Raw genomic sequence first — 22,128 nt, forward strand, 5'->3', positions numbered from 1 at the left:
GAGCTCACCGAGGGCTCCATGGAGGGCTTTAGCCAAGTTCCATTCACGCCACATTAGTCTTTCACAGCCCGGACAGGGAACGAAAGTTCTGGACCGCTGCTGATGTAGAAGAGATAAGAACCGGCCCCCACCCCCACGGGTCTGTAGATGTAATGAGATTATATGGGGGGGGGGGGGGTCTTTGGAGTCCCACAGAATGATGGATTGGTAGCTCTGTCAAAAGTGTCATGGCGAGTGTAAATCGGCGGTCTGGGCGCTGTGACGAAGTTTAACAACACCAGCCGTTTCCGTGGCAACCACACCTTCTGGGTTTACCCTGAATGGCTGCACGCGCCGATTAGGAGGAAGACGGAGGCGGAGCCGCCGAGCCGAGCTCGCTGCCGTCGACGGTTCCGCCGAAGCATTCCGACCGCAGCAGACCTGCCTACAGGCTGCTCTAAGTCCGCTAAGAAGCTACTAGTCCAATTACCCAAGAGGAGGTGGAATTCTGCCCGGGCGGGACGCCGAAACTTTGTCTGGACGATGGGCATGAGCGCGCCTCGGACGCGCGTCGGCCCCCCCGAGTCCCCCCAGCGGTAACGAGCAGGTCGGAAGCGCCGCCGTCTGATCGCTGACATGTTGGGGAGCTCCGGGCGCTGATGGTCGCGGCGAACACTCGCATCAGAAAAGCCTCTTAAGTCTCCGGCTCCTTCCGGGGCCCCGACGCGCGTCGCCGCGCAGCTCTCGCGAAGCGGTGGTCGGCGGCCAACATGGAAACCTTCACCGACGTGCTGCTCGTCACCGCCAACGTGGGCTCGCTCTTCGACAATGTAAGTGGACCAAACAAAGTGATAAACCGCTCCGCATCGCAGGAAGCCGGAGGATTATGTTTAAAGCTGTTTGGCCTACAGAAAAGAAGTCGTCGACGGGAGGTGCGCTTCCCTCGGCTTTAGCGCGGCGCCCGACGCGTCAACCCGGCTCCAAATGTGCCAACAAGCAGCCGTCACACTTCAAATGCAACATTTACACCATTTCCATGTGAGCTGTCACTAGCATGTGTTGTGCGCCCCCCCCCCACCCCCCCATCCACGGGCTGGTACCGTCCATCAGAACTTAGATCAGAGTGAATATGTGACCAAATCTATGGAGGCAAAAGCGCAGCGCCATGCGGTGTGACATGGATGCAGCTAGGAAACAGACTTAATTGGGATTTATTTGAGATAAGTAGATGTGGGTTTAGTAGCTAAATTTGCCTTCAGGTCTTTGGGGAAAGATCATATTATTTACCAAAGTCCACTGGATGATATCCAATAAATGTGCTGCTCTAAACTTCAAAGTGGCCTTTATGACGGGCACAGGGAATTCATATTTCTATTATTGTCTTTACTCTTGATGAGAAGTAAGTAAACTGTGTCATGTTGCATATCGGTCTGGTGTAATGGTAGAGTAGCTATTAATGCTTAACTACAATTACAGGCTGTGAAGGACACTTTTATGGGGTGGTTATAGGGTGATTATTGCCATCATCTTTAGCTCTCTGACTGCTTCACAAGTCCCAGACAATCCTGCTCTTACCTGAAGTTGGCAGGATAATAACCTGTTCATCACAGCACACACACACACACACGCTCACTCTCAGTTTGAAGACGATGATGATGATGATGACGGTGAAGAGATTCCTCAGCTTTAATCTAAACGGAGGAAAACTGGGTCCCAGTGTTCAGGTTGTGACCCGCGTGTCACTTTGAAATCTCCGCCGCGGCCGCGTTACCGTCATGTTCCACACGTTTTGACAAGACCTATTCTTGAAAGTAATTCTTGAGAACTGAAAAGTAAAAGCATTTCTGGACTGGAATGATGGGCCTGGACTGAACTGAGGAACCAGGAAATCACTCATGGAAATTTGGCTCCGGCCCATGTTTCCACTCGCCAGAGCTGTCTCCAGTGGACTCGTCTAAGGTCCCATTGTGGGAGATATCTAAACAGATGGCTCTTCCTCGGGGGATTTTGACTTCTGTCTTGACTTGATCCCTATTTTTCTGTAAACACTCCTGAGTGCTCCTTCAGTTCTCCAAGATAAGGCAGCCCTGATCTGTCCAGACCAGTGAGGCCACGCTGCTACTTTAGCTGCTCAATTCTGACAGGAACTAGAGGGAATATGTCTTCCTATTGTTTTGCGTGCATTAGCTAATCTTTAGGTGCGGAGCAGCATCGTCAGGGAGGTCAGTGTTGTCGTTGAGGCGTTTTTCTGTCCCTCCTGTGGCCTCGACATGCTTCAACTTGTCTGGAACAAATATGGGACCCAGCAGAAAGATGTTTTTCCTGTTGACTGTGTGAATCAAAGGTGTGTCGATTCTGGGGAGAGCCATGAACATTCTTCAGGTTATCGAATATTCACTATGAACATTGTTCACTATGAACATTGTTCACTATGAACATTGTTCACTATGAACATTGTTCACTATGAACATTGTTCACTATGAACATTGTTCACTATGAACATTGTTCACTATGAACATTGTTCATGTCATAGCAACACTGCTGTGAATATTTGGGGTTTAATTCTCTTTTTTTTTTACTGTGATATGTTTCACAGTATATGATGGAATTGAACCTGGTGGTGCTTCAGCTATTTTCAGTTTTATCCCTATTATTGTTTTACTTTTTATTTTATTACTGTATTTTTTGAAACGTTGTAAAGCCGCGTCCGTCCAGCAGATGGCGCCACAGACAAAGCCTGTTCCAGCTAACGCAGCGGCAGGGTCACATGAATTTCCCGGAAAGGGGGGGGTCTTCCCATGTTTGTGTGGGTTCCCTCCAGGTTCTCCAACTTCCTCCCACAGTCAGGGAGGTGAGCTGGTGACTCTAAACTGACCCCGTGTGAGTGGTTCTATATGGTTGCCTTGCAATGAGCTGGTGACTTCCAGCCCCCCCTCCGCTCGAAACAGGGGCCATCCACCCAGTCCTACTACACCTGCTGTCTGGCCAGGTTTTCTCCCCAACCAAGTTCTGTTTCAAGAACTGGGTTGGGCAGTTCTACCCAGTTCTGTGGTCAAGTATTGGATAATCAGATTGTAGCCGCTCCACCTTTGGTGAGATCTCTGGAAAATCTCTGGGGAAACTACTGTTATTTATTTATTTATGGTAGTTTGAACCCTTCTAACGAGATCTGTTTGAAAAATGTCCTGTAAAAATTCTTATTTTAGCACTGTAGCTTTTTCTGCTTCGGTTATTCCTTTCACATCCTAATATTCCTCCTGTGTCCGACAGAAGCTGCAGCGAACAACTCACTTTTTATTTCCGATCACAGAACTTTTGATGACTTTGATCATGAATTGATTCCTCCTGGGAGGATTGCATTATTCTTTTTACAGCAATGTACACTAGCTCCAAGTGATGTGAGATTTCTGCTTTTGCAGGTTGGTGACATCCAACACGACTGGTTACAGGAACTCTATAAGGTGAGCTTGACGTACCCCAGCATTGCCTAAATAATTGAAGCATTTGTTGTTTCCGTTATTTCGTGGCGGCGTGAGGTTTAGCTTGTGTTTCCTCGGCGGTGTCAACAACGTGAAGAGCAGCTCGTAACTGTCATATACACTGATGAAATTATCCAAGTCCAAACTACTCTATTGTAAACCACTTGTAGGGCCTAACAACGTGCTCTAATCTCCCTCTACAGACTGTCCACAGCCACAAGCCACAGTTCATTGCCTTGCACTTCCAGGAGGTTGGAGGAAAGGACTATATGGTCAACATGGGCCATGCTGAAAACTTCTTTTGGTAGGAGCAAAGTGCTACAGAGAGTCAGAGATCGACAGAAGAGGTTTGATCTCCTGACGGTGCTGTTCATCTCTCTTCCCAGGAAAATTGAGTCGAGTGAGGAAATGAAGGATTTCGACAGGGTTTGCATTTATGTGGACAACAACTTCCAAGCGGAGGACAGCTTCACCGTAAGAAACAACGAGCAGTTCACACGTTTGTCCGCTAGGTGGAGCCATTCTCCATGTTGAAAGTACACGTCGATATAAACTGTAGTTTTACTGTTTACAAACACAATAAATTAATGTAATGTGTTTAAGTTGAAATCAAAATTCATCAACAACAATAATAATAAAGGTCCTAATACGAATAATTTAGTATATTAGATAAGAATATTTAGTACAGTATACATCGACTATTTGCCAATATCAGCTCTTTTTTAGTCTGTGTGTGTGCGTGTGTGTGTGTGTGTGTGTGTGTGTTAGAAAGAGAGACAGGAAGTTGGACAATCAATGTGATAGAAAATAGTACAGTATTTCCATCAAGTAATGGAAATATGGATAATTTGACCTGTTTTTTAATTCCATTTCCACAACCTGGCTGTCCACTATATTTGGAATATCGCTATTGTTCTTCAGGTTTTTGTAATTGATTTATTTATTATTCCCTTTTTTACTTCACGAAAGGAAATTCATTAATTTCCCTTTTCAGCATCGCTGATAAAAGCTTCCAAAAAAAGGGGCTAAAACAAGCACTTCTTTCATATTCATTCATCTTTTTCAAACACGAAAACATTGGATTCATCGATTAAAATTTTTACATAAGTGAGGGTATTAAAGTTAAATCAGCAACCTCTCTTCCTTATGAGTGAGTTGTGGGTGCTTCGGCGTGTCGGTTCAGTTGTCTAAAATTAAAAACACGAGAGTGTCCGAGTGCGTCTCCGACAATGAACCCCGTCTCCTCCCACGTGTTCCTCCACGGGGCGGCTGACAGTTGGGGTCAATGGCTCCATCTGTACGGTGAAGAAGTCTGAAGTTAAAGAAAAAACCCAGCAGGAACGTCAATGGTCAGGTGTGGTGGTGGTGGTGGGGGGGGTGGAGGGGGGAGGACCAAAGTCAATACATTTAACTCTAGATTAAAACTATTGATCCCAGCCCATTTGTGCACGATAAATAAAGTGCAAGGGGGGTGGTGGGAGACAGCTGGGACTAAGTTTCCCCCTTCTCCCGAGTGTTCTCTCTCTTCGCTGTTTGCCCTGAGACACCGGTGCCCCCCCCCCCCTCCAGGACCACCACTCCTCCTAATGCCTCATTCTCATTTCGTCTGTGCCACCTGCATTGATTTTCAATTTGTTTCCCTTCGCCTGTGCATCATCACTTATTTGGTCAACCTAGAGTTTGGGGGTTTCTTTCAGGAGTGGGGGGGGGGGGGGGGGGGGCAGGGGGGGGTGCTGCTGCTGGGGTGGAGGGGGCCGACTGGTGTGTGTTTCTGGTACAAATGGTGTTTTGATAAAAAATCACTTGCGAGTCAATAGTTTTTTTATTAAACTGTGCACAAACGTGATGGATGGAGGCGGCTGAGTACCTGGAGAGTGCACGTGCGCTCCACTCGTTAAACGGGACCTTTTACTGGTTAACAGGAGCTTTTCTCACACTGCTACTTCAATCTAGTCCTTAGAGCTTCCAGCTTTAGGAGCGACTCAGCCAGTCCGAACCCGAGTTTGGACGAGTTTGTCACAGTTTGCTGCGCCTGTTTCATTAATTGAGGATCACTTTGGCAGTGAAGATAAATGGCGTCTTCAGGGAGAGATCTCTCATGCTCCGGTTGGAGGTTTCCGTGCGTTTGAAGGGGGGGGGGGGGGGGCTCCGTCACGCCCCGGGCCCCTCTGGAGGGCCGGCTGATTTTTCAGGGAGGCAGCGCTGGCAGACAGCGGGCTCTACTGCTTAATACCTTTTAAATTGTTTTAATTTTCTGTCTTTATTGATCTCGGGGGGCATGATTAATCAGATCAGTGGAGCAAGCAGTTAGTACATTAAAACATGTCAGCGCCACGTCAGGAGTGATGGCACGCTGAAGGGTGTCTGTGAGGGGTGGTGTGTGAACACGTTCGGGGGCTCATTTGTCCCCTTAAACGTCTCTATTCTTTAATGTTTCATGTGTCTTTGCTGCCAGTAACTCTATACTGTATAGAAACGTCACAATTCACCCTGATGGCAAAACAAAACCTTAGTTTCATCTTCCGAGACACACACACACACGCACGCACACACACAGACGTTCAGCTGGTTTATGTTGTGGAGCTCCCTTTTTTTCTCCTTTTTTTTAACGTTTAAAATGAAAACTTTAATGCTCCACTGTGGCCACTGACGGTATTTGAGGCATCCGTGCATTTTTGCTAACCAGAGCGCCCTGTGATGGGTCCATCCCAGCAGTCAGAGCCTCTCAGCTCCTGGAGGAAGCGGGAGTAGCCAAGAAAAACCCGCTCAGGCCTGTTGTCAGCCCGTCCTCTTCCTTTTTGCTTGAGAACCAGGGCAACTGCTCCTGGTAGCAGGATCCTTTGAAACGGTTCCACTTCTAAAACCTGATCTGGGGTCGGCCGCTCCCCACCCACAGCGCTTGACACAGCCGGCCTCCGTGCGGGTTGTTGTGGACACTTGAGCTGAGATCCTCGCCGTTTATCAGTTGGGTTTATCGCGCTGCCATCGCGTCTGTCCCCGAGTCCCTGAGAATAGAACAGGAAGGGATCTAAAGTTGCATCACAAGCCATCGCTGGCTCGAAGTAGAGTCGCCAAACTAACCTTCAGGATTTTAGGATGGTTAAATGTGAGCTTTGTAGTGATTTTCCTGTTTTACCCAGCAGCTGGAGCAATATCAGACCACAGCTTTACTGTATATTTATTGTTGTTTACTCTTGTCTGCTGCATACAACACATACTTTCCTTATCTGCAGGCTTTGGGGAGCATGTACTTTATCCACAACACGCTGAACGACATCTACCAGTATGATTTCCACGGTAAGGCATTTGTTCTCTCCGGAACGACTCAGACGCCGATTGTTATCGCGTCGTTGTTTTTCAGCTCGCCGTGGGTGTCATTTAATGCTCACTAGGTTGTGCACAAATACCGAATGTTTCAATGATGAAGATAAATACCCAGCTTATTTACGCTCTCCTCTCCTTGCCTGACTGGTGTCTATCGTGCCCTCCTCTCCTGGCCAAACGTTAGCAAAGAAGTTTAAAGGGGAAGTGTTATTTTCCCGTTGCATAGTCAAGTCACGTTAGGGGTGAAAAAGCTGGGTAGAAGAGCTTATGGAAGGACCATAAACATCGTGCAGCTGCCACCGGCTGCGAGCTTGGACATATTGTTGTTCACCAGACACCGTCTAATGGCTCTCTTATAGATTCTGTCATCGTATATGCTCCTCTGATGAGGTTAACACCAGTTTATTGATTGCCGTTTGCATGTTTTGTCCCTTTTTTCCCCCCGTGCACACTCACTCACACACACACACACCCACACACACCCTTTCTCTTTCACAGACAAAGACTATAAAGCAGTGTCAGGGCACAGCAAGCACGTGGCCTCTCTGAACGGCATCACCACAGTGGAGAAAGAAAAATTCCCAAAGAATTTTTGGCCGGATGTGAGTATACGTGTGCGCGCTCGCGTGCATCTGTTTGTGCGCGTGTGTTTGTGTGGAGAGGGGCAGGTGACAGCCTCAGAGAGCTGCTGGGACTAATGGGCCTACTGGGGCCGCTCTGGCTGTCTGCCTGCTCCGACAGGAAGATGAGATAAATTATGGGAGAAAATCAATGGTTATCGTTAAAGACATGGCTCACTGCTGTTTAGTGACGCGCCCTAATTTGTCTGTGTTGCAGTTCAAGTGGTCCAGAAAGGGCTTCATGAGGACCCGCTGGATCGTGCACAACCAGTACGTACAATTATCGTCCGTCTGACCGTGTTCGCGTGGTCGGTCTCAACATTTTAAAATCAGGTGACAAAACACAAGTGATTCTGAGCAGACTGAGTAAAATATGGATAAAGCGCTTCAAAGCGTCGATACAGTATGATGTCATATAGTCAAATCCCGTCCGTGGCCTCAATGAGGAGCAGAACAGTGATATTAATCAATCCATCCATTTTCTAACTGCTTTTCCGATTCCGGGGGGACTGAACGGGTCGCCATCTTTTAATGTGTGTAAATGGCAGAAGATGTGATAGCGAACGGGGGCTGTGGGGCCTCGGGGCACCTCTGAGCCCCACCGACCAGATGTGTCTGTGTATTCTTGCTCACAGAGCTCTGGACCTGGTCAACGTCCACCTGTTCCACGACGCTTCCAACCTCATCGCCTGCAACTCCAGTCCTTCCATTTACTCGGCGAACCGCAAAAACGCTCTCAGATATGTCATCAGCAGGTGAATCGCCTCGCACGCGTGCTCTGTTTATTGTGACTGGGTTGGATCGCATTTGTTCCTGACCGTCGCGTCTCCTCGTAGGATATCAGATGCCCGCCACCCTCCTGCCCCGTTCTTCCTATTTGGAGATTTCAACTTCCGCCTGGACGCGCTGAGTCTGGTCCAGGTGACTTTCGTGTCCTCTGGGACTCGGTTTCTGCCGGGCAGTCTGAAACCTGCTGACCCCCGTTTGGTTTTCCCCCGAACAGCATCTGTCCACATCTGCAGACGTGCAAACTGTGAGGAAAGACAGCAGCGACGAAGTGGAGAGAATCATCTGTGAGGAAAAAGACAATGACCACCAGGTAATTGGATCACAGCCACCTATAACAACAAGAGCCACGCCATCGATGATGATGATGATGATGATGATGATGATGATTACAGCTGTTGTATTTATCGGCAGGTGCTGCTTCACATTGAGGAAAAGCTCTTTGCTTACCTGCATCAGGCGGTTTTCAGGGAGAACAACGGCAGAGCAGTGAGTTCCCTATATCCACATTTCCACCGAATGATAGAACTTTAAGAGGACTGGAATAATAAACCAGAATAATAAACCAATAAAGACATTTTAACTGTACCCTGATGCCCTTGCATGATGTAAGCCACTTCCAGTAAGCCATGAATCATCAATGTTTGTTTTGATCCCTCAGCTCTTAAAATATGACAAGGAAGTATCTGCCTTTTATGATGTTATCCAAGAAGAGAGCATTCAATTTCCACCCAGGTAACATTCCGATCTGATGACTTCTTCTATTCAGGAAAATCAATTCCCATTTCCTTTTGGTTGATCCTGTTAACCGTGCTATTTCTGCTCAGCTACCCTTACAGCGAAGAGTACTCTCAACCAACACAGTACATGAACACGCGCTGTCCTGCCTGGTGTGACCGTGTCCTCGTCTCACACACTGCCCAGAAGTTCATCGGCAAGGTGTGTTTTTGTCTCTCTTTGCCCTCTCAACACTCCAACATATTAATTACATGATTATTTCCACGTTTAATGAGCATTACATGTCTCGCTAATGTAAAGATAAACCCCTGTTTTCAGAGAGTTGATGATGATGATGACGATGGTGGGAAGAAGATTGTTTACAACACAGTGGGTCCTAACGTCTGTATGGGAGACCACAAGGTAAAAACTGGCCTGTGCAGTATATCCAGTATATTGTTTAGCCCAGGGGGGGTCGGAGCCCAGTCTTCAGGGGCCAGAATCCAGCCGGCTTTTCTGTCCAACCGGGGAAACGGCGCTTTCGCCCAGGTTCCCCGGTTGGATTCGGGCCCTGGAGGACCGAGCTCCGACCCCCCCCCCCCCGCCGCGATGAACAAACGCACTCATTTCCATTGTTCTTCTTTTTCTCTCCTCACAGCCAGTGTTCCTGTTCTTCTCCTTAAAAACAAATGGACATTGACTCTAATTCTTCGGCGTGGTAAGAGAACACCCCCCCCGAGTGTGCTTGCGCGCGTGCGTGTGTGTGTGTGGGAGAGCGATCGCAGTCGTTTCGCAGCGCTCCCACGAGAGCCGTAACCCAGGACGACCCATAGCAGCGGAGCTATGAACTAAGATGGAGCGGCTGTGGGGCCCAAGCACTCCTTTGTGCCCACTGTCGTAGGATCACAGGTTATCAGCGCCTTCCCCTGATCAATGCGGATGGGATCCTCTCCACTGTCAGCGTGGACGCGCATTAAGTGCTGCTGCGCTGCCGCTGCGCCGCGTTTCATTAATTACAACCTGGATTGCTGACGGGAGAGACGTGCGTTTCATCAGACAGCATATCGGCATTTTTATGGCCAAGGCTTTGTTTCGCTGATGGTTTTTCCCTTTTTTAAAGGATGGAGGGCTTTTTAATGAAGGTCCTTTATCAGAAGGCAGCAAAGTCAGGTTCACCCCATAGGAGGAATCTGGACATTCAACTTGTTTGAGGAGAGTTCTAAAAGGAGTTCTAAAATCTGATCTGCTGAGAGTCTCTTTGGCTCCCATCTTGACTGTATTTTGGATTCTTGTCATTCCTCCTTGGCTGCTTTGGCACAGAAACATTTTACAGGTCGTCGTGTACAACTGTGTTTACAAAGATGTCGAGGAGGATAAGCTAATGGAATGATTATATCTCAGGAAACCCTGTCCTGATGATGTTGTTGACAACAACATCATCTTTCTCCTGGCCTGACACTGGATTTTCCCACATTATACGTACACACTGAACATATCCCTGAGAGAGTTTTGATGATGATTGATCATAGATCAACCCCCTCCCCCAATCCACCCAATACTGGACTAATGTGGTCTCTTTCCTGGTTCTAGTCAGCACCCGAGCAGCAGCATCCTGGACCAGCTGTAGGGACTAGAAGGACTCCATAAAAGTCAATTACAATAATCCAGCCTGGAGGTTGTTTAATCTGAGTTGAACTCTGGGAAATTTCTGGTCAACCAGGCCGTTATATGAAGCGGGCCCGGAGTTTCAGGCGCTGATCCGTTTAGCCTGGCCCCATTGATCGATATAATTGGGGGCCATCGGGTGCGAGCAGGAGAGCCTGAGCTCCCCGGAGCCTACCCAGTCCAGGTTGTGGTGCAGAGCTTGGCCTAATCCCTGCTCAAAATGGCTCTGTCACATTTGAAATCTTGCTAATCTGGACCAAAATGCAGGCAGACAATAATTAGGTTCCATTTTATTTGGGGAAAGTCTGACGGAAGGCAACGTAACATGAGTTTTGACATGAGTTTTAGTTGAACTCGAAAGCAGCATCTTAAGATTTTGGAGCAAGCGGAGGAATCTATGACTAATCTGAAACCTTCAGTGAAACCAACCCTCCTTCTGCAGAGCGTCTTGACTGTTTTCCATCGTTCCATCATCCCACTCGCCATCAAGTGGTCCAAAATAAGGGTCAGGTGAAAGTTTAAACTGATAAAGATAAAGAATTCAGTCGTACCTGCTGAGGGAGGCTGGTACCTGCCCTGGAGGGTGATTACTCTGGAGTTCATTCCACCCTCTCTTTCTTCAAAACATTCCAGAAATTCACAGATAAAGCCGATGGGTTCAAGCAGTCCAGCCTGAACCCACCGGTTTCCTCTGGGACATGATGCAATGCTTGTTTATTTGTCCTCAGCAGGTAGAAATGGCACTTCCTCCCAGCTCCGCCACCATCCTTCCCACCACCGTGACGGTATCTACAAACACTCCCGGACCAAGCCGGTTTATTAGCAACCTCCAGAGACGAGTCCCCTCTCACGCTCCCGCTGTACGTGCATTCTCATCCGTGCGCGACGGTCAACTCCACGTGTACTACTGGCACTCCTTTGTCTTATTTATCCCTTTAAAGGTAACCGGCAGGTTTTCCTTCAGACGTACTAAACCCTAGAACAGTTCAAATCAAGAGTTAGACCGAGGATTTCTTTTTGTTGGGTATTTTTAAACCATTTAGTCTTTAGTTAGGAATTGTACCAATGATTAGCTGTGGGAGTAAAAGAAACCCAGTAAATGAAAGCTGCTCTCTCAGATGCTCCCTGCAGCGTTAAAATCTTTTCCATGTTCACCCCTACAGCATTTCACACGGTCTTATTTGTCTCTCTTGACTACTTTAACCACTTTAACCAAAGTCGAAGCATAAACGTATGCCCGATAACTATTAATTCCATAGAACCGATGCTAACTAGGATAGCGAATGGAATGGTCAGGATACGTTAAATCACCTGGACTATAGTGGTTGTAATGCTGTAGAGGGGCTGAGTTTATCCTGCAGATTTAGGCTGCTGGAGTCAACCTTTCCCTTCCATACCAACCTTTATAACTACTAAGTGCTTTATTCCTCAAGTTGTTGCTCAGCAGCTGTCATAGCTGTGTCTATTGTGCAACTGTGGTTCTTCCTTCTAGGTTCAGTTGACATCCACCCTGTTTCATTGCCAAATGAGAGATTTTTATTTGGAATTTGCAGATTGTTAGATCCATTATCTGTACGCCCACTTTGTGAAACATGTTCTTTTCTCCTGCCCAGTTTGATGGTCTTAGATTCATACAAATAGGATTTTATGCATGATTTTACGTGTTAATTCAAGGTTTTCTCTGTATAATAATATTTTGGTTGTTTAGCATTGAAACCCTGGGAGTGGACCAGTAGGCCAGTCTCACTGTGTGTTTAGCTTACTGGTCCAACATTACTGGTCCAGCATTATATCACTGATATTTTGCATTAATTTGTAAATAAAATATTACCCATGTAAATATATTGTGTTGGCACGAGTGGTCAGTTTTCCAGCTTACACCTACAAGCAGCGGTTGACGCTTTATTTGAGCCGTTTAGATCAGGATGTGCTAATATTTCCTATTCAAATGTATCGGACTGCTCAGCTGAGCTGTGACCGCAGTAAACGACGAGCACATTTTCTACCAATCGAAGCAAAATCACACTATATACTGTACGCATTAGACGGGATTTTGTTTTTAAAATCTATGCCTTTAATGTGAAGCCGTTATTCAGCATCTATTGAATTCAGCCACAGCGGTCATTGCAGGAGAAATACGACCTTTAAAACAGGAGGTGTTGAAGCGGCGCTCCGACGCTGGATGGGCCTCTGATATTCGCCGTCTTTTGTTCAGACTGAACGTCTTCATAGGACAACCCATCAAGAGACTGAGTCCGAGCTCTAATTGGATTTCTCCTCTGGGCTCGGAGAAATCCATTGCTTCGAAGCAGACGGCTGCAGTTTGCAGGGAGAGAACAACTCTTGACATGTCGGAATGTAAATGAAACAATAAGTGTGTGGATTCTGGCTGGGCTTAAAGTAGAAACGAGCAGGTCTGGAAGTGGGTTGCTGGGGTTACCGCCGATTAAAGCGTACCTACAGGAGTAAATTGACCTCCGACCCCTTCAGCATTTCTCAGCCTGACCTGCTAAATGACTCCGTAATTTACTGTTTTGTCTGATTATTCTGTGTAATTGTTCACATGTCTTTTGAGCATTGCAGCGCTGTGTACAAGAAATCTCTTAAAGGATGACTTTGCACGGTTTTTTCTATCGCTGAATTTCTTTATTAACATTTTCAGACTGGAATAAACACCAAATAATCATTAAGAGCTCTCCTATTGCATTATCAAGAGCATCATGCGGGCTCTACATGTTTTTTTCCATAGCATCGGCGTTCTGGGCTCTCAAGGGAATAAAAACTGGACGATTTCCGGAGCGCAGCTGCAACAAGGATCATTAAGAGGGGACAGTTAAATGGAATTTTACAGCAGATACCTCAGAGCACTGATCTCATTTTTCTTTGATTCATTCCATTTTTTAAATTCCTGAGTTATAAAGTCAAAACTATATTTTTTTTCTAATGGGTATTTTTCCATGCTGACGCAATAATTCGTCATCTTTTTAATATTATCAGCAAGGATTTTCAGCGGAAGTGAATGAAACTGAAAGTGACTCCATTCTCACTCTCTCTCTCGCGCGCACACACACACACACACGATAGAATTAGTGACGCATCGTGACAAAAATTAACTTTTGCTCAAGTATCTACAAACCCTTTGACCTGCCTAATGCCACTATCGACCTGTTGCGTCACGTACTTTGAATTTCGTTTTTCGCTTCAATAATCACGATGCACGTTGGAACCAGTCAATTTTCCCGGCATGCCCGGCGCGTGTCAGGTGGCGTCCGTGCACGCAGGTCGGTCGCGACCGGTCAGACGTGGTGCGGCCCGAGGCGCAGCACGGAGAAGGCCCGGCGGTGTTTGCGCAGCAGCAGGCGGATCTTGTCGTCGTCCGAGTCGGGGTCCAGCGGCTTGTTGTACTCCTCGTCCTCCACCTCGTTCTCCGAGGTGTCTCCGCCCGGAGCTCCCTGACTGGACTGCGTGGAGCTCGGCTCCGACGCGCTTTTCTTCCGCCACTTGGTGCGCCGGTTCTGGAACCACACCTGCAGAGGAACGGAGCGAGTTACCACAAGATCCAAATCCCTGATAGTTGCGCAATCAATTATTTATTATGTTATGTACCCTAACGCACAAGGATTCAATAGCTTACGGGATTTTTTTTTAAAATCTCTAACAATTTCTACTAAAGTGCATATAGACACAATATTCCATACACAAAACAAACATCTAACAGTTCTATAATTATGAGTCCGTATTTTGGGCGACCTTCTCCAGCCTTCCATCCTCTCGCCGCATCTTTACCTTGACTTGGGATTCGCTCATGCCCAGAGAATAAGCCAGTCTCGCTCTTTCAGGTCCTGCCAAGTACTTTGTCTGCTCAAACGTTTTCTCCAGAGTGAAGATCTGGTGGCCGCTGAATGTTGGTCTGGTGTGTTTCTTCCTGCCAGGCACCTCTTCCAGGGGACCGCTGCCTAAACACAGAGAGAGGGTAAAAAATACATCCCGCTCGAGTGCACTATTCGCTCAACATGAATGTATTCGCAACATCCTTCATATATCGCGTGAAAGCGGCACAAAATAACAGTCAATTTCCTTAGAAATGTTCCTAATTCCACCTTAAAACTCAATTGTTAATGACAAATCAGACGTGTTATTGTCGCGGTGAATAAAAGCCGTGTGGACTGAATGACCTAGCGGCGTGGGCTGATGTCTAGAGGTGCCGATGATGTCGTGGGTGCCGACTCACTGTTGGCGCACTGCTGCCTGCCTCCCCTCCAGTCGCAGCCGCTCTCCGCCCAGCAGCTCACGCTGCGACCCTTCATGGGACACTCGGCGCCGGGCTTGGCGAAGCCGCCGAGGTTAGAGTTGTAGTCTCGGTTGTAGTACACGGACGCGTTATTGACCGAGGGGCCGAACCCCCCCATGGTGGAGTATCCCGACAGCAGCGTGGTGGTGCCCGTGGAGCCCATGCCCATCATGGAGCGGCTCAGGATGTCACTGATGCCGTGCGGGGTGCCCGCCTGCAGCTGGCTGTTGAGGCCCGGGTTGAGCTTGTAGAAGGAATTGGACACCGAGTACTGGCACATCGGGGCCTTCAGGTCCGAGGGAAATTGGTTCAGGCTGTTGGTGAACAGGAAAGACCCCTGGATGTTCGGATCCATGTGGCTGCGCGTGACTCTGCCTCCGGGTCTCAGTACAGCATCCAGGCGGGAGAAGACCTGGGGATGGCTCTGACGCCCACTGTCCTAAGGATGGTGGAATTAAGGAGTGCACGGAGGCGCTGTTAAAAAGTCCCCGGTGACGCAAAAGTAGCTACTGCGTAAGGAAGTCTTTACCCTCAAGTCTTCTAAGACACAGCGTGGTCCGTGATAATCCCATGTCTGCGGTCTGGGGCCAGCCGTGTGGACACAGGCTTTAGAGACCACCTACGACCTCCTGCCGGCTCCCTCCACACATATCATAAATAAGGAGGAACTGGAAATGGAGTGGCACCTGCAAACACATAGGCCACATTAAGAAGCAGCTTGGGATTGGCCGGACTCTAATGGTCTTAATGCCCTCCCATTGGCTCCGGCCCGCAAGCAAAGCCTTTATTGGACGGCAGCAGATTAATAGTTTTTTGAACAGGTGGAGTGGGAACAAGTTGATTTTTTGATGGCCTGCCATGTCTGACCGAGAGCCAGCTGAGCCTATGGTGCACCGGGGAGGAGGAGGGGGAGGAGGAGATGTGCTCTGTTTCCTGATGCATGTTTGAGAAACAGAATTCAGGCTTTTTCTATTAAGGCTTTATAAAGAACGTGAAATGAACAGGAAGCTGTCACACATGTTTACACATCTGTACACGTTGTAGCTGTTGAGTCCCACAACAGCGTGAACCCTGGAGGAGAGGAAGGAGAGATTATTCTTTTAAATGTGCAAAGACAGATTTTTTTGGCGTTATTACCAGTCGTCTCATCTGCCCAGCGTCACGCAGGAGAGGTCAGCAGCTCTAAAACAGTCCCCAGGCTTTGGGACGCAAGCTAACAACATGCTGGCAGTTCTCAATTACAGACGGTAGGGTTTGGAATTTTCCAAGAGTAATGATGTCATCTTGGAATTTCCAGTTATGGACACATCCTGTCACATGACCCTGTTTTCTGGGTATTTCTGCAAGTTCCTTTAGAGGGAGACAACTTTCACCACGTCTCTGCGTGTAAATGCGCTAATATCACTTCCTGTGGTAATTTTCCATGTCTGTGTTATCAGGCAGCTTTTGGAAATCGTTCAACCTGCAGCCTGATAGAGGATTCATTCTTCATTAATCTTTAGAAATGCTTCCATAAAAGAGTTGTTTGCTGTTTTGTTTCCATAATGTCACATCAAACTAATGATGGAAATAATGTAATCCCTCTTTAGCAGGAGTCAAAATCATGTATATTAATAATTGCACCAGATGTAAAACTAAAATCTGACTTTTTGTGTGTTGTTCTTAAAATATACCTGAAATTCTTGCTGATTACTTAAAATAATCTAGTAAAAATCCCTTCAGGAATGCTTGATGCGAGTCAGCAAATGAACAGGTCTGTTACTTTCTTGTTTTCATGTATGTGAAAGACACAGTTTAAAGGCCACAGAGGACGATCTTCAACAGAACACGGGGAATCCACATGTGTCAGGTATCAACTAAACATGTTTATAGCCTTCATGGTCCGGACCTCATGATTGCGTTTTATTACCGCCACAATACGATTTAAAAGAAATCACACACAGGACAGTAAAGTCCCAGCACTTCAGGTACTTTTCCAAAGTTAGACTCAGCCCTCGGTCCCTCCCATTCAGTGTTTGTGTTGGTGGAGCACGTGCGCCTGTCTTAAATAGCGCCTCACTCCCTCTTCATCACAACTATCATCAGATCATCTACAAACAGATCATCAGCAGCAACGTCCTCAGGATGACGAAGGATCCCGACGCACATTATTCTGGTGAGACTTGAATCTCGGGAGCTTCAGCTGGAATCTCATGGACACTCGCTGCTTTGCATGTTTGTGGCTGGTTTTTAAGCACAGAACAGGAACGTCCTGGGACTTTCAGCCACATGGTTGTGGTGCTGATGGGCTCATTAACATTAATGTTGGTGTTCTACGAAGGTCGATCTTGTTTGAAATAGCATTAAGATTTCCTTTATACTCTGAAAACTGTAAAAAGAAGATCGGCAGGTTGGCTCTTATCTTTATGAGCACCATTCAATCAGAGAGAAAAAGAGGAAGCAACTGTGGGACTAGTTAGTTTGGGAATAAATGGTGTCAAGTGTTCAACAGCTTCCAGTTCAAATAACTAGAAGAAGTGAATTAATTTAACGAGGTGAAACTGAAGCTGCAGGTGCTGAATGATGTGTGTAAGTGTTCCCATCAAACCTCTAACTGGGTCATCTGACACATCAATAGTTACCATATTTCTTCTGTCGACACCTTAGGTCCGTCGAGCAGTAAAGGGTTATTACTGGTTGTTATCAGTTGTGGTGAATCAAAATGAAAGTAAAAGTCTGCAGCTTCTGGTAAGACTGTTTAGTTCTGAGAATCTGCTTCCACAGCATTTTCACGAAGCAGCATCACAGATGCGGATGGGCCCATTTTTGAACAACAAATCTTTGTGTTTTTAGAGAGAAAAGCAGCGTTTGTTGATGGCAGCAGATTTTTAAGTGGGTTTGTGCCGTTGCAGGTGTGGAGTCGATGCTGTCCCACCGCTGTGGTGGTTCCTGCCTCGGCCCTCTGACCTTCCACTGTCAGGTCTTTGGAGACAAGGTCAGCCTGAGTCAGGGCGGTCGGCTCGCCAGGAGGGGCGGATCAACCTTCAAAAACGGCCTGGTGTTCAGCAGCCGCCCGCTGGGGATCCAGGAGAAGATCCATCTGAAGGTGGTGACGACTACAACGGGCTGGCACGGCGCCCTGCGCCTGGGCTTCACCAACGTGCAGCCTGCAGCCAGAGGGCTGCCCCTCCCCCCCATGGCCATACCCGACCTCACCCAGAAACCGGGCCACTGGGCGATCGCTGTGCCTGAATCCTGCTGCACGGTCGGTTCAGAGCTGAAGTTCTGGGTATCTTCTAGAGGAAAGGTGTATATGCGCGTCAACAACAGCAACAGAGATGAGGAGATTCTCAGTGGAGTCGATGTCAGCAGGCCGCTGTGGGCCATGATTGACATCTATGGACAAACAAGCTGCATTTACCTCCAAGGTGAGTTCACAACTGGCCCAGAACAACCTTGTTGCTGCTGCTGCAGCCTGTTTTTCTTGTTCTTGTTTCAAGGTATTTGCAGGATGTTTCTCTGGTAGAGTAGAGACCAGCCTGTTTAATGTCTCTGCTCTTCCACACAGGCTCAGAAAAACGAGGAAGGTTCCGTACGAAGCGATCCTGTCCTGCGCCTCAACACATCATCCTACCTGATATTGGCCGCAGCAGCGTGACCCCTGACAGGACCAGTTGTGAGGACACGTCCTGTCATCACAGAAAGCTCCCAGCAGGTAAGTCCAAACATCCAAATGTGGCTTCTGTCGTTCCCGGAGAAGCAACGGTGCTGTCCTGCGACAACGCGGCTCTGATGTCAACCTTGTGAACGCTCTTTTGTTGACAGATAACGAGGGGACAGACTGTGTGGTGTGCATGGAAAGAGAGGCCACCAACACTTTGACTTGTGGTCATCGGTGTCTCTGTCAGAGCTGCACCGGCAGAATCATCCTGGAGTTTGGCAGCTGCCCGCTGTGTCGACACCAGATCGGAGCTCCACTGAGGACGTGATGACGAAGCTGTGAAGCTGCTCAGAGACTCTAAATGTACAGTTCCTCAATATGTATAGTTCCTCAATATGTATAGTTCCTCAATATGTATAGTTCCTCTAAATGTATAGTTAATGTAAAAAGCAAGATTTTATCCAGAGCTGTGAAACCTTTAAGACTGAGCTTCAGTGAAGACTTGGTGTAAAGATGAAGAAACTCTAATATGTTAATATATTAACATGGTTCAATGTAACCATGTTGTAAATAAATACACATATGTTCCATTAAAAGACAAACAAACAACATGATTGAGAATTTTATTTCATGTGATAAGTGACTCCTTCATATAAAAGTGTCACACAGAACCACTTTCTGGACCAAAACTTTGTGATGCCTTCAGGTGAAACATTAATCTGTAACTACAATATAAGAAAATCATTCTGGTAGTTGAATCACAGCAACTGGACTGTTGGAGTTTCTTGAAGACCTTTCACCTCTCATCCAAGAAGCTTCTTCAGTTCTGACTGTTGGGGAGTTCCAGATACTCTTCATGGGCCATTAACAGTCGGGGCCTGGTTGTTGGCTGCTCCAGCCCTCATTATGCAGCTGGTTGAAACTTCCACTGACTCAATGGGGTTCGTTACCAGCCACTTGTGAAGCCTCGTCTTCAAGAAACTCCAACAGTCCAGCTGCTACATTCAGCTACCAGAACCACCATCACCTGGATGACTGAGAACCTTCACAGACAATATAAGAAAGAGTTCTGAAGGTGACCTAAAATAGCCTGTGTAAAATAGCCCGTAACGAGAGATAAACATGACAAACAGGTTTCACAACATGAGGCGCTTCCTTAAAGCTTCCTTCAGCTTCAGTAGAGTCTAAAGAGCCTAAAAACAGTCGGTCCGTCTTGCTCCATATCATTTTGAGTGTGGTGGATACAGAGAATTCAGAGAGTTCTGGAGACTGACACGTGCTGTCCAAAACACATGTAGAAAACAACTTTAATCTCTCCATCTGTACGATCTGAGGCGATTACCACTATTATGAAGGTGTGTGTGTGTGTGTGTGGGGGGGGGGGGGGCAATAGACCATTGCTGTTATGGGCTGGTGGTCGTGGTGAGCCTGTCTCAGGTGAGGGAAGCTCAAAGTCAGCACAGATGTTCAATGTTCAGCAGCCACTGAGGCTCCAGCATCATCTGCTGTCAGGCTGTGTCAAAGTCCTGTGATGACTCTCTTCAGGGCAGTTCAGGGAGGGCTCTGCAGCCCCTGGGCTCTGATCTGGAGCCCTGGATCGATGTTAGCAGCCGCTGTCATCCAGGACTCTCTTGAAACAAACCCATAAACTCATATAACAAATGTTGATTACACAGTAAACCTGTAATGATGAAACTAGCTGTTCATTGCATCTTAACTCTCATAATGACGATTGAGTAAACGCTTTTATTAGGTTTTTTATTGTGTTTCCGCTTTTCTTTCAGAGGAGAGGGGAGGGGAGGAGAGTGAAATTTGCATTTTCTCCAGTTTTGTTTGGAAGAGATGCAGCAATCTTTGCTTTATAAATTAAATATTAACTACAAAGTACATGTGTAATACTGAAACTAACAGCACATGAAATGCCTTATCAAAGATGTTTACATCCTGTGGAAACTTGGAGTCAGCTATTACTGATTATTTTATTGTTTTTCTATGCTTATCTTTCACTTTGGCATCAGCTGCGCCTGGACTTTATTGGAGTGGAAAAACATCAACAACACAATTCAAAAGTCAAAATGTCATTGTGAGCAAAAACACATATGAGTCTCTTCCTTAAAAGAAGGAGGACAGGAGGATTTTTGTACATTTTATTATTTGCTTTAGCAAATGATAATAATATCTGGTCTGGATTACCATCAATATCATAAAGGGGTCACAAAGATTCATCTGGCTAAATGCTTTGTAAAGTATAATAATGCAGAATTTGTTGTGAAATTTACTGGGATTCAATTTAGAATCAACATTAATACATACAAATTGCATCATTCTGCTAAAATTGCAGAAATGGCCAATATAATTTACACATTTTAGTCGTATGAAAATGTAAAATGTGCAATATTTTCTGTAATGTTGTTTACTTTTGTATTGTATTTGTTTTATTTTACAAAACTACAAAATTCTGGTAACCACAGCTGCGTCATTTTTCTGTGAAACAGGACATTGTGTGCATTTTTAAAACGCATTCAGCTTTTTATTAATTGCTTATTGTGATGAACTCAGATTATTTAAACTTTCCCCAGAAATGTGAGTATTTAACACAGTTTAAGCATTTTCAACCAAACAGCAACAGCCGCCTCAACTCAACTGTATCGAATCACAAAACAAATAACTTATCTTAACAAGGATAAGGATAAGGATAAGGATAAGGATAAAAAACTTTATTGATCCCACATCGGGGAAATTACACGTTACAGTGGTAGCCCGTGGTGTACAATACAGAAAAGTACTAAAATAAAAAAATAAAAATAAAAAGACTGTTATATTATGTACATTGCTATGTATATTATGCAGTATATACAGAAATTAAAAATTATGTACAGGAGGAGTGTTGGACAGTGTGAATAAAAATGAAGGTGCAAATAAGATGTGCAAATCAGACATTCCAGAGGTAGGATGATTAGTTAGTGCAAATATGCCAACCCTGGGTTATTGGTGCTACAATTAAGTGTTGTGCATGTTGAACAATCTGACGGCAGTTGGGATGAATGACCTGCGGTAACGCTCCCTTTTACACCGTGGGTGTAACAGTCTGCTGCTGAAGTTGCTGCTTAAGGCCCCCACAGTCTCTGTAGGGGGTGAGAGGGGGTGTCCAGGATTGATGTAAGCTTGGCTAACATCCTCCTCTCACCCACCTCCTCAATGGAGTCCAGAGAGCAGTCCAGGACTGAGCCAGCCCGTCTGACCAGCTTGTTGAGTCTCTTCCTGTCCCTCTCTGAGCTCCCACAGCTCCAGCAGACCACAGCGTAGAAGATCACCGATGCCACCACAGAGTCATAAAAAGTCCTAAGCAGTGACCTGCACACTCCAAAGGACCTCAGTCTCCTCAACAGATGAAGACGACTTTGGCCCTTCTTGTACAGGGCGTCTGTGTTGAGTCCAGTCCAGTTTATTGATGAGGTGAACACCCAGGTATTTGTACTCCTCCACGATCTCAATGTCCAAACCCTGGATGTTCCCGGGTGCAATGTGAGGAGCCTTCCTGCTGAAGTCGATCACCACCTCCTTTGTCTTGCTGGTGTTGATGCGCAGATGGTTCAGTTCACACCAGGCGACAAAGTTGGTGATGAC

The 22,128-nt window shown here is 46.6% G+C and overlaps 3 protein-coding genes across 4 annotated transcripts; 2 read left to right on the plus strand and 1 right to left on the minus strand.

The window, feature by feature from the left end:
- The first annotated feature begins 189 nt into the window (after nt 1–189).
- inpp5l (inositol polyphosphate-5-phosphatase L) lies at nt 190–12,412 on the plus strand. Of its 2 annotated transcripts, none has more exons than XM_029829299.1 (16): nt 190–809; nt 3,399–3,440; nt 3,662–3,762; nt 3,845–3,932; nt 6,692–6,755; nt 7,281–7,384; nt 7,620–7,672; nt 8,038–8,157; nt 8,239–8,323; nt 8,406–8,501; nt 8,603–8,677; nt 8,850–8,923; nt 9,016–9,127; nt 9,245–9,328; nt 9,564–9,623; nt 11,302–12,412. In XM_029829299.1, exons 1-15 carry the CDS (start codon nt 750–752, stop codon nt 9,603–9,605), a joined length of 1,200 nt encoding a protein of 399 aa, XP_029685159.1. In that variant the 5' UTR covers nt 190–749; the 3' UTR covers nt 9,606–9,623; nt 11,302–12,412. The 2 variants fall into 2 exon arrangements, with proteins under 2 accessions (XP_029685159.1, XP_003974531.1); XM_003974482.3 differs by having other exon boundaries at nt 192–809; nt 11,299–12,412.
- Nucleotides 12,413–13,194: 782 nt separating this feature from the next.
- Nucleotides 13,195–15,555, minus strand: nkx6.3 (NK6 homeobox 3). Its single transcript, XM_003974451.3, has 4 exons — nt 15,391–15,555; nt 14,802–15,300; nt 14,357–14,526; nt 13,195–14,097 (listed from the first exon to the last, which is right to left on the minus strand). Exons 2-4 carry the CDS (start codon nt 15,214–15,216, stop codon nt 13,867–13,869), a joined length of 816 nt encoding a protein of 271 aa, XP_003974500.1. The 5' UTR covers nt 15,217–15,300; nt 15,391–15,555; the 3' UTR covers nt 13,195–13,866.
- A 1,311-nt stretch (nt 15,556–16,866) lies between these two features.
- On the plus strand, nt 16,867–19,112 carry LOC101070777 (E3 ubiquitin-protein ligase NEURL3). The gene is made up of 4 exons (XM_003974483.3): nt 16,867–17,016; nt 17,753–18,268; nt 18,409–18,555; nt 18,666–19,112. Exons 1-4 carry the CDS (start codon nt 16,986–16,988, stop codon nt 18,827–18,829), a joined length of 858 nt encoding a protein of 285 aa, XP_003974532.2. The 5' UTR covers nt 16,867–16,985; the 3' UTR covers nt 18,830–19,112.
- Nucleotides 19,113–22,128: the final 3,016 nt, after the last annotated feature.

This window comes from Takifugu rubripes, chromosome 21 (genome assembly GCF_901000725.2).
Source record: "Takifugu rubripes chromosome 21, fTakRub1.2, whole genome shotgun sequence".
In the NCBI taxonomy this organism is placed as follows: Eukaryota; Metazoa; Chordata; class Actinopteri; order Tetraodontiformes; family Tetraodontidae; genus Takifugu; species Takifugu rubripes.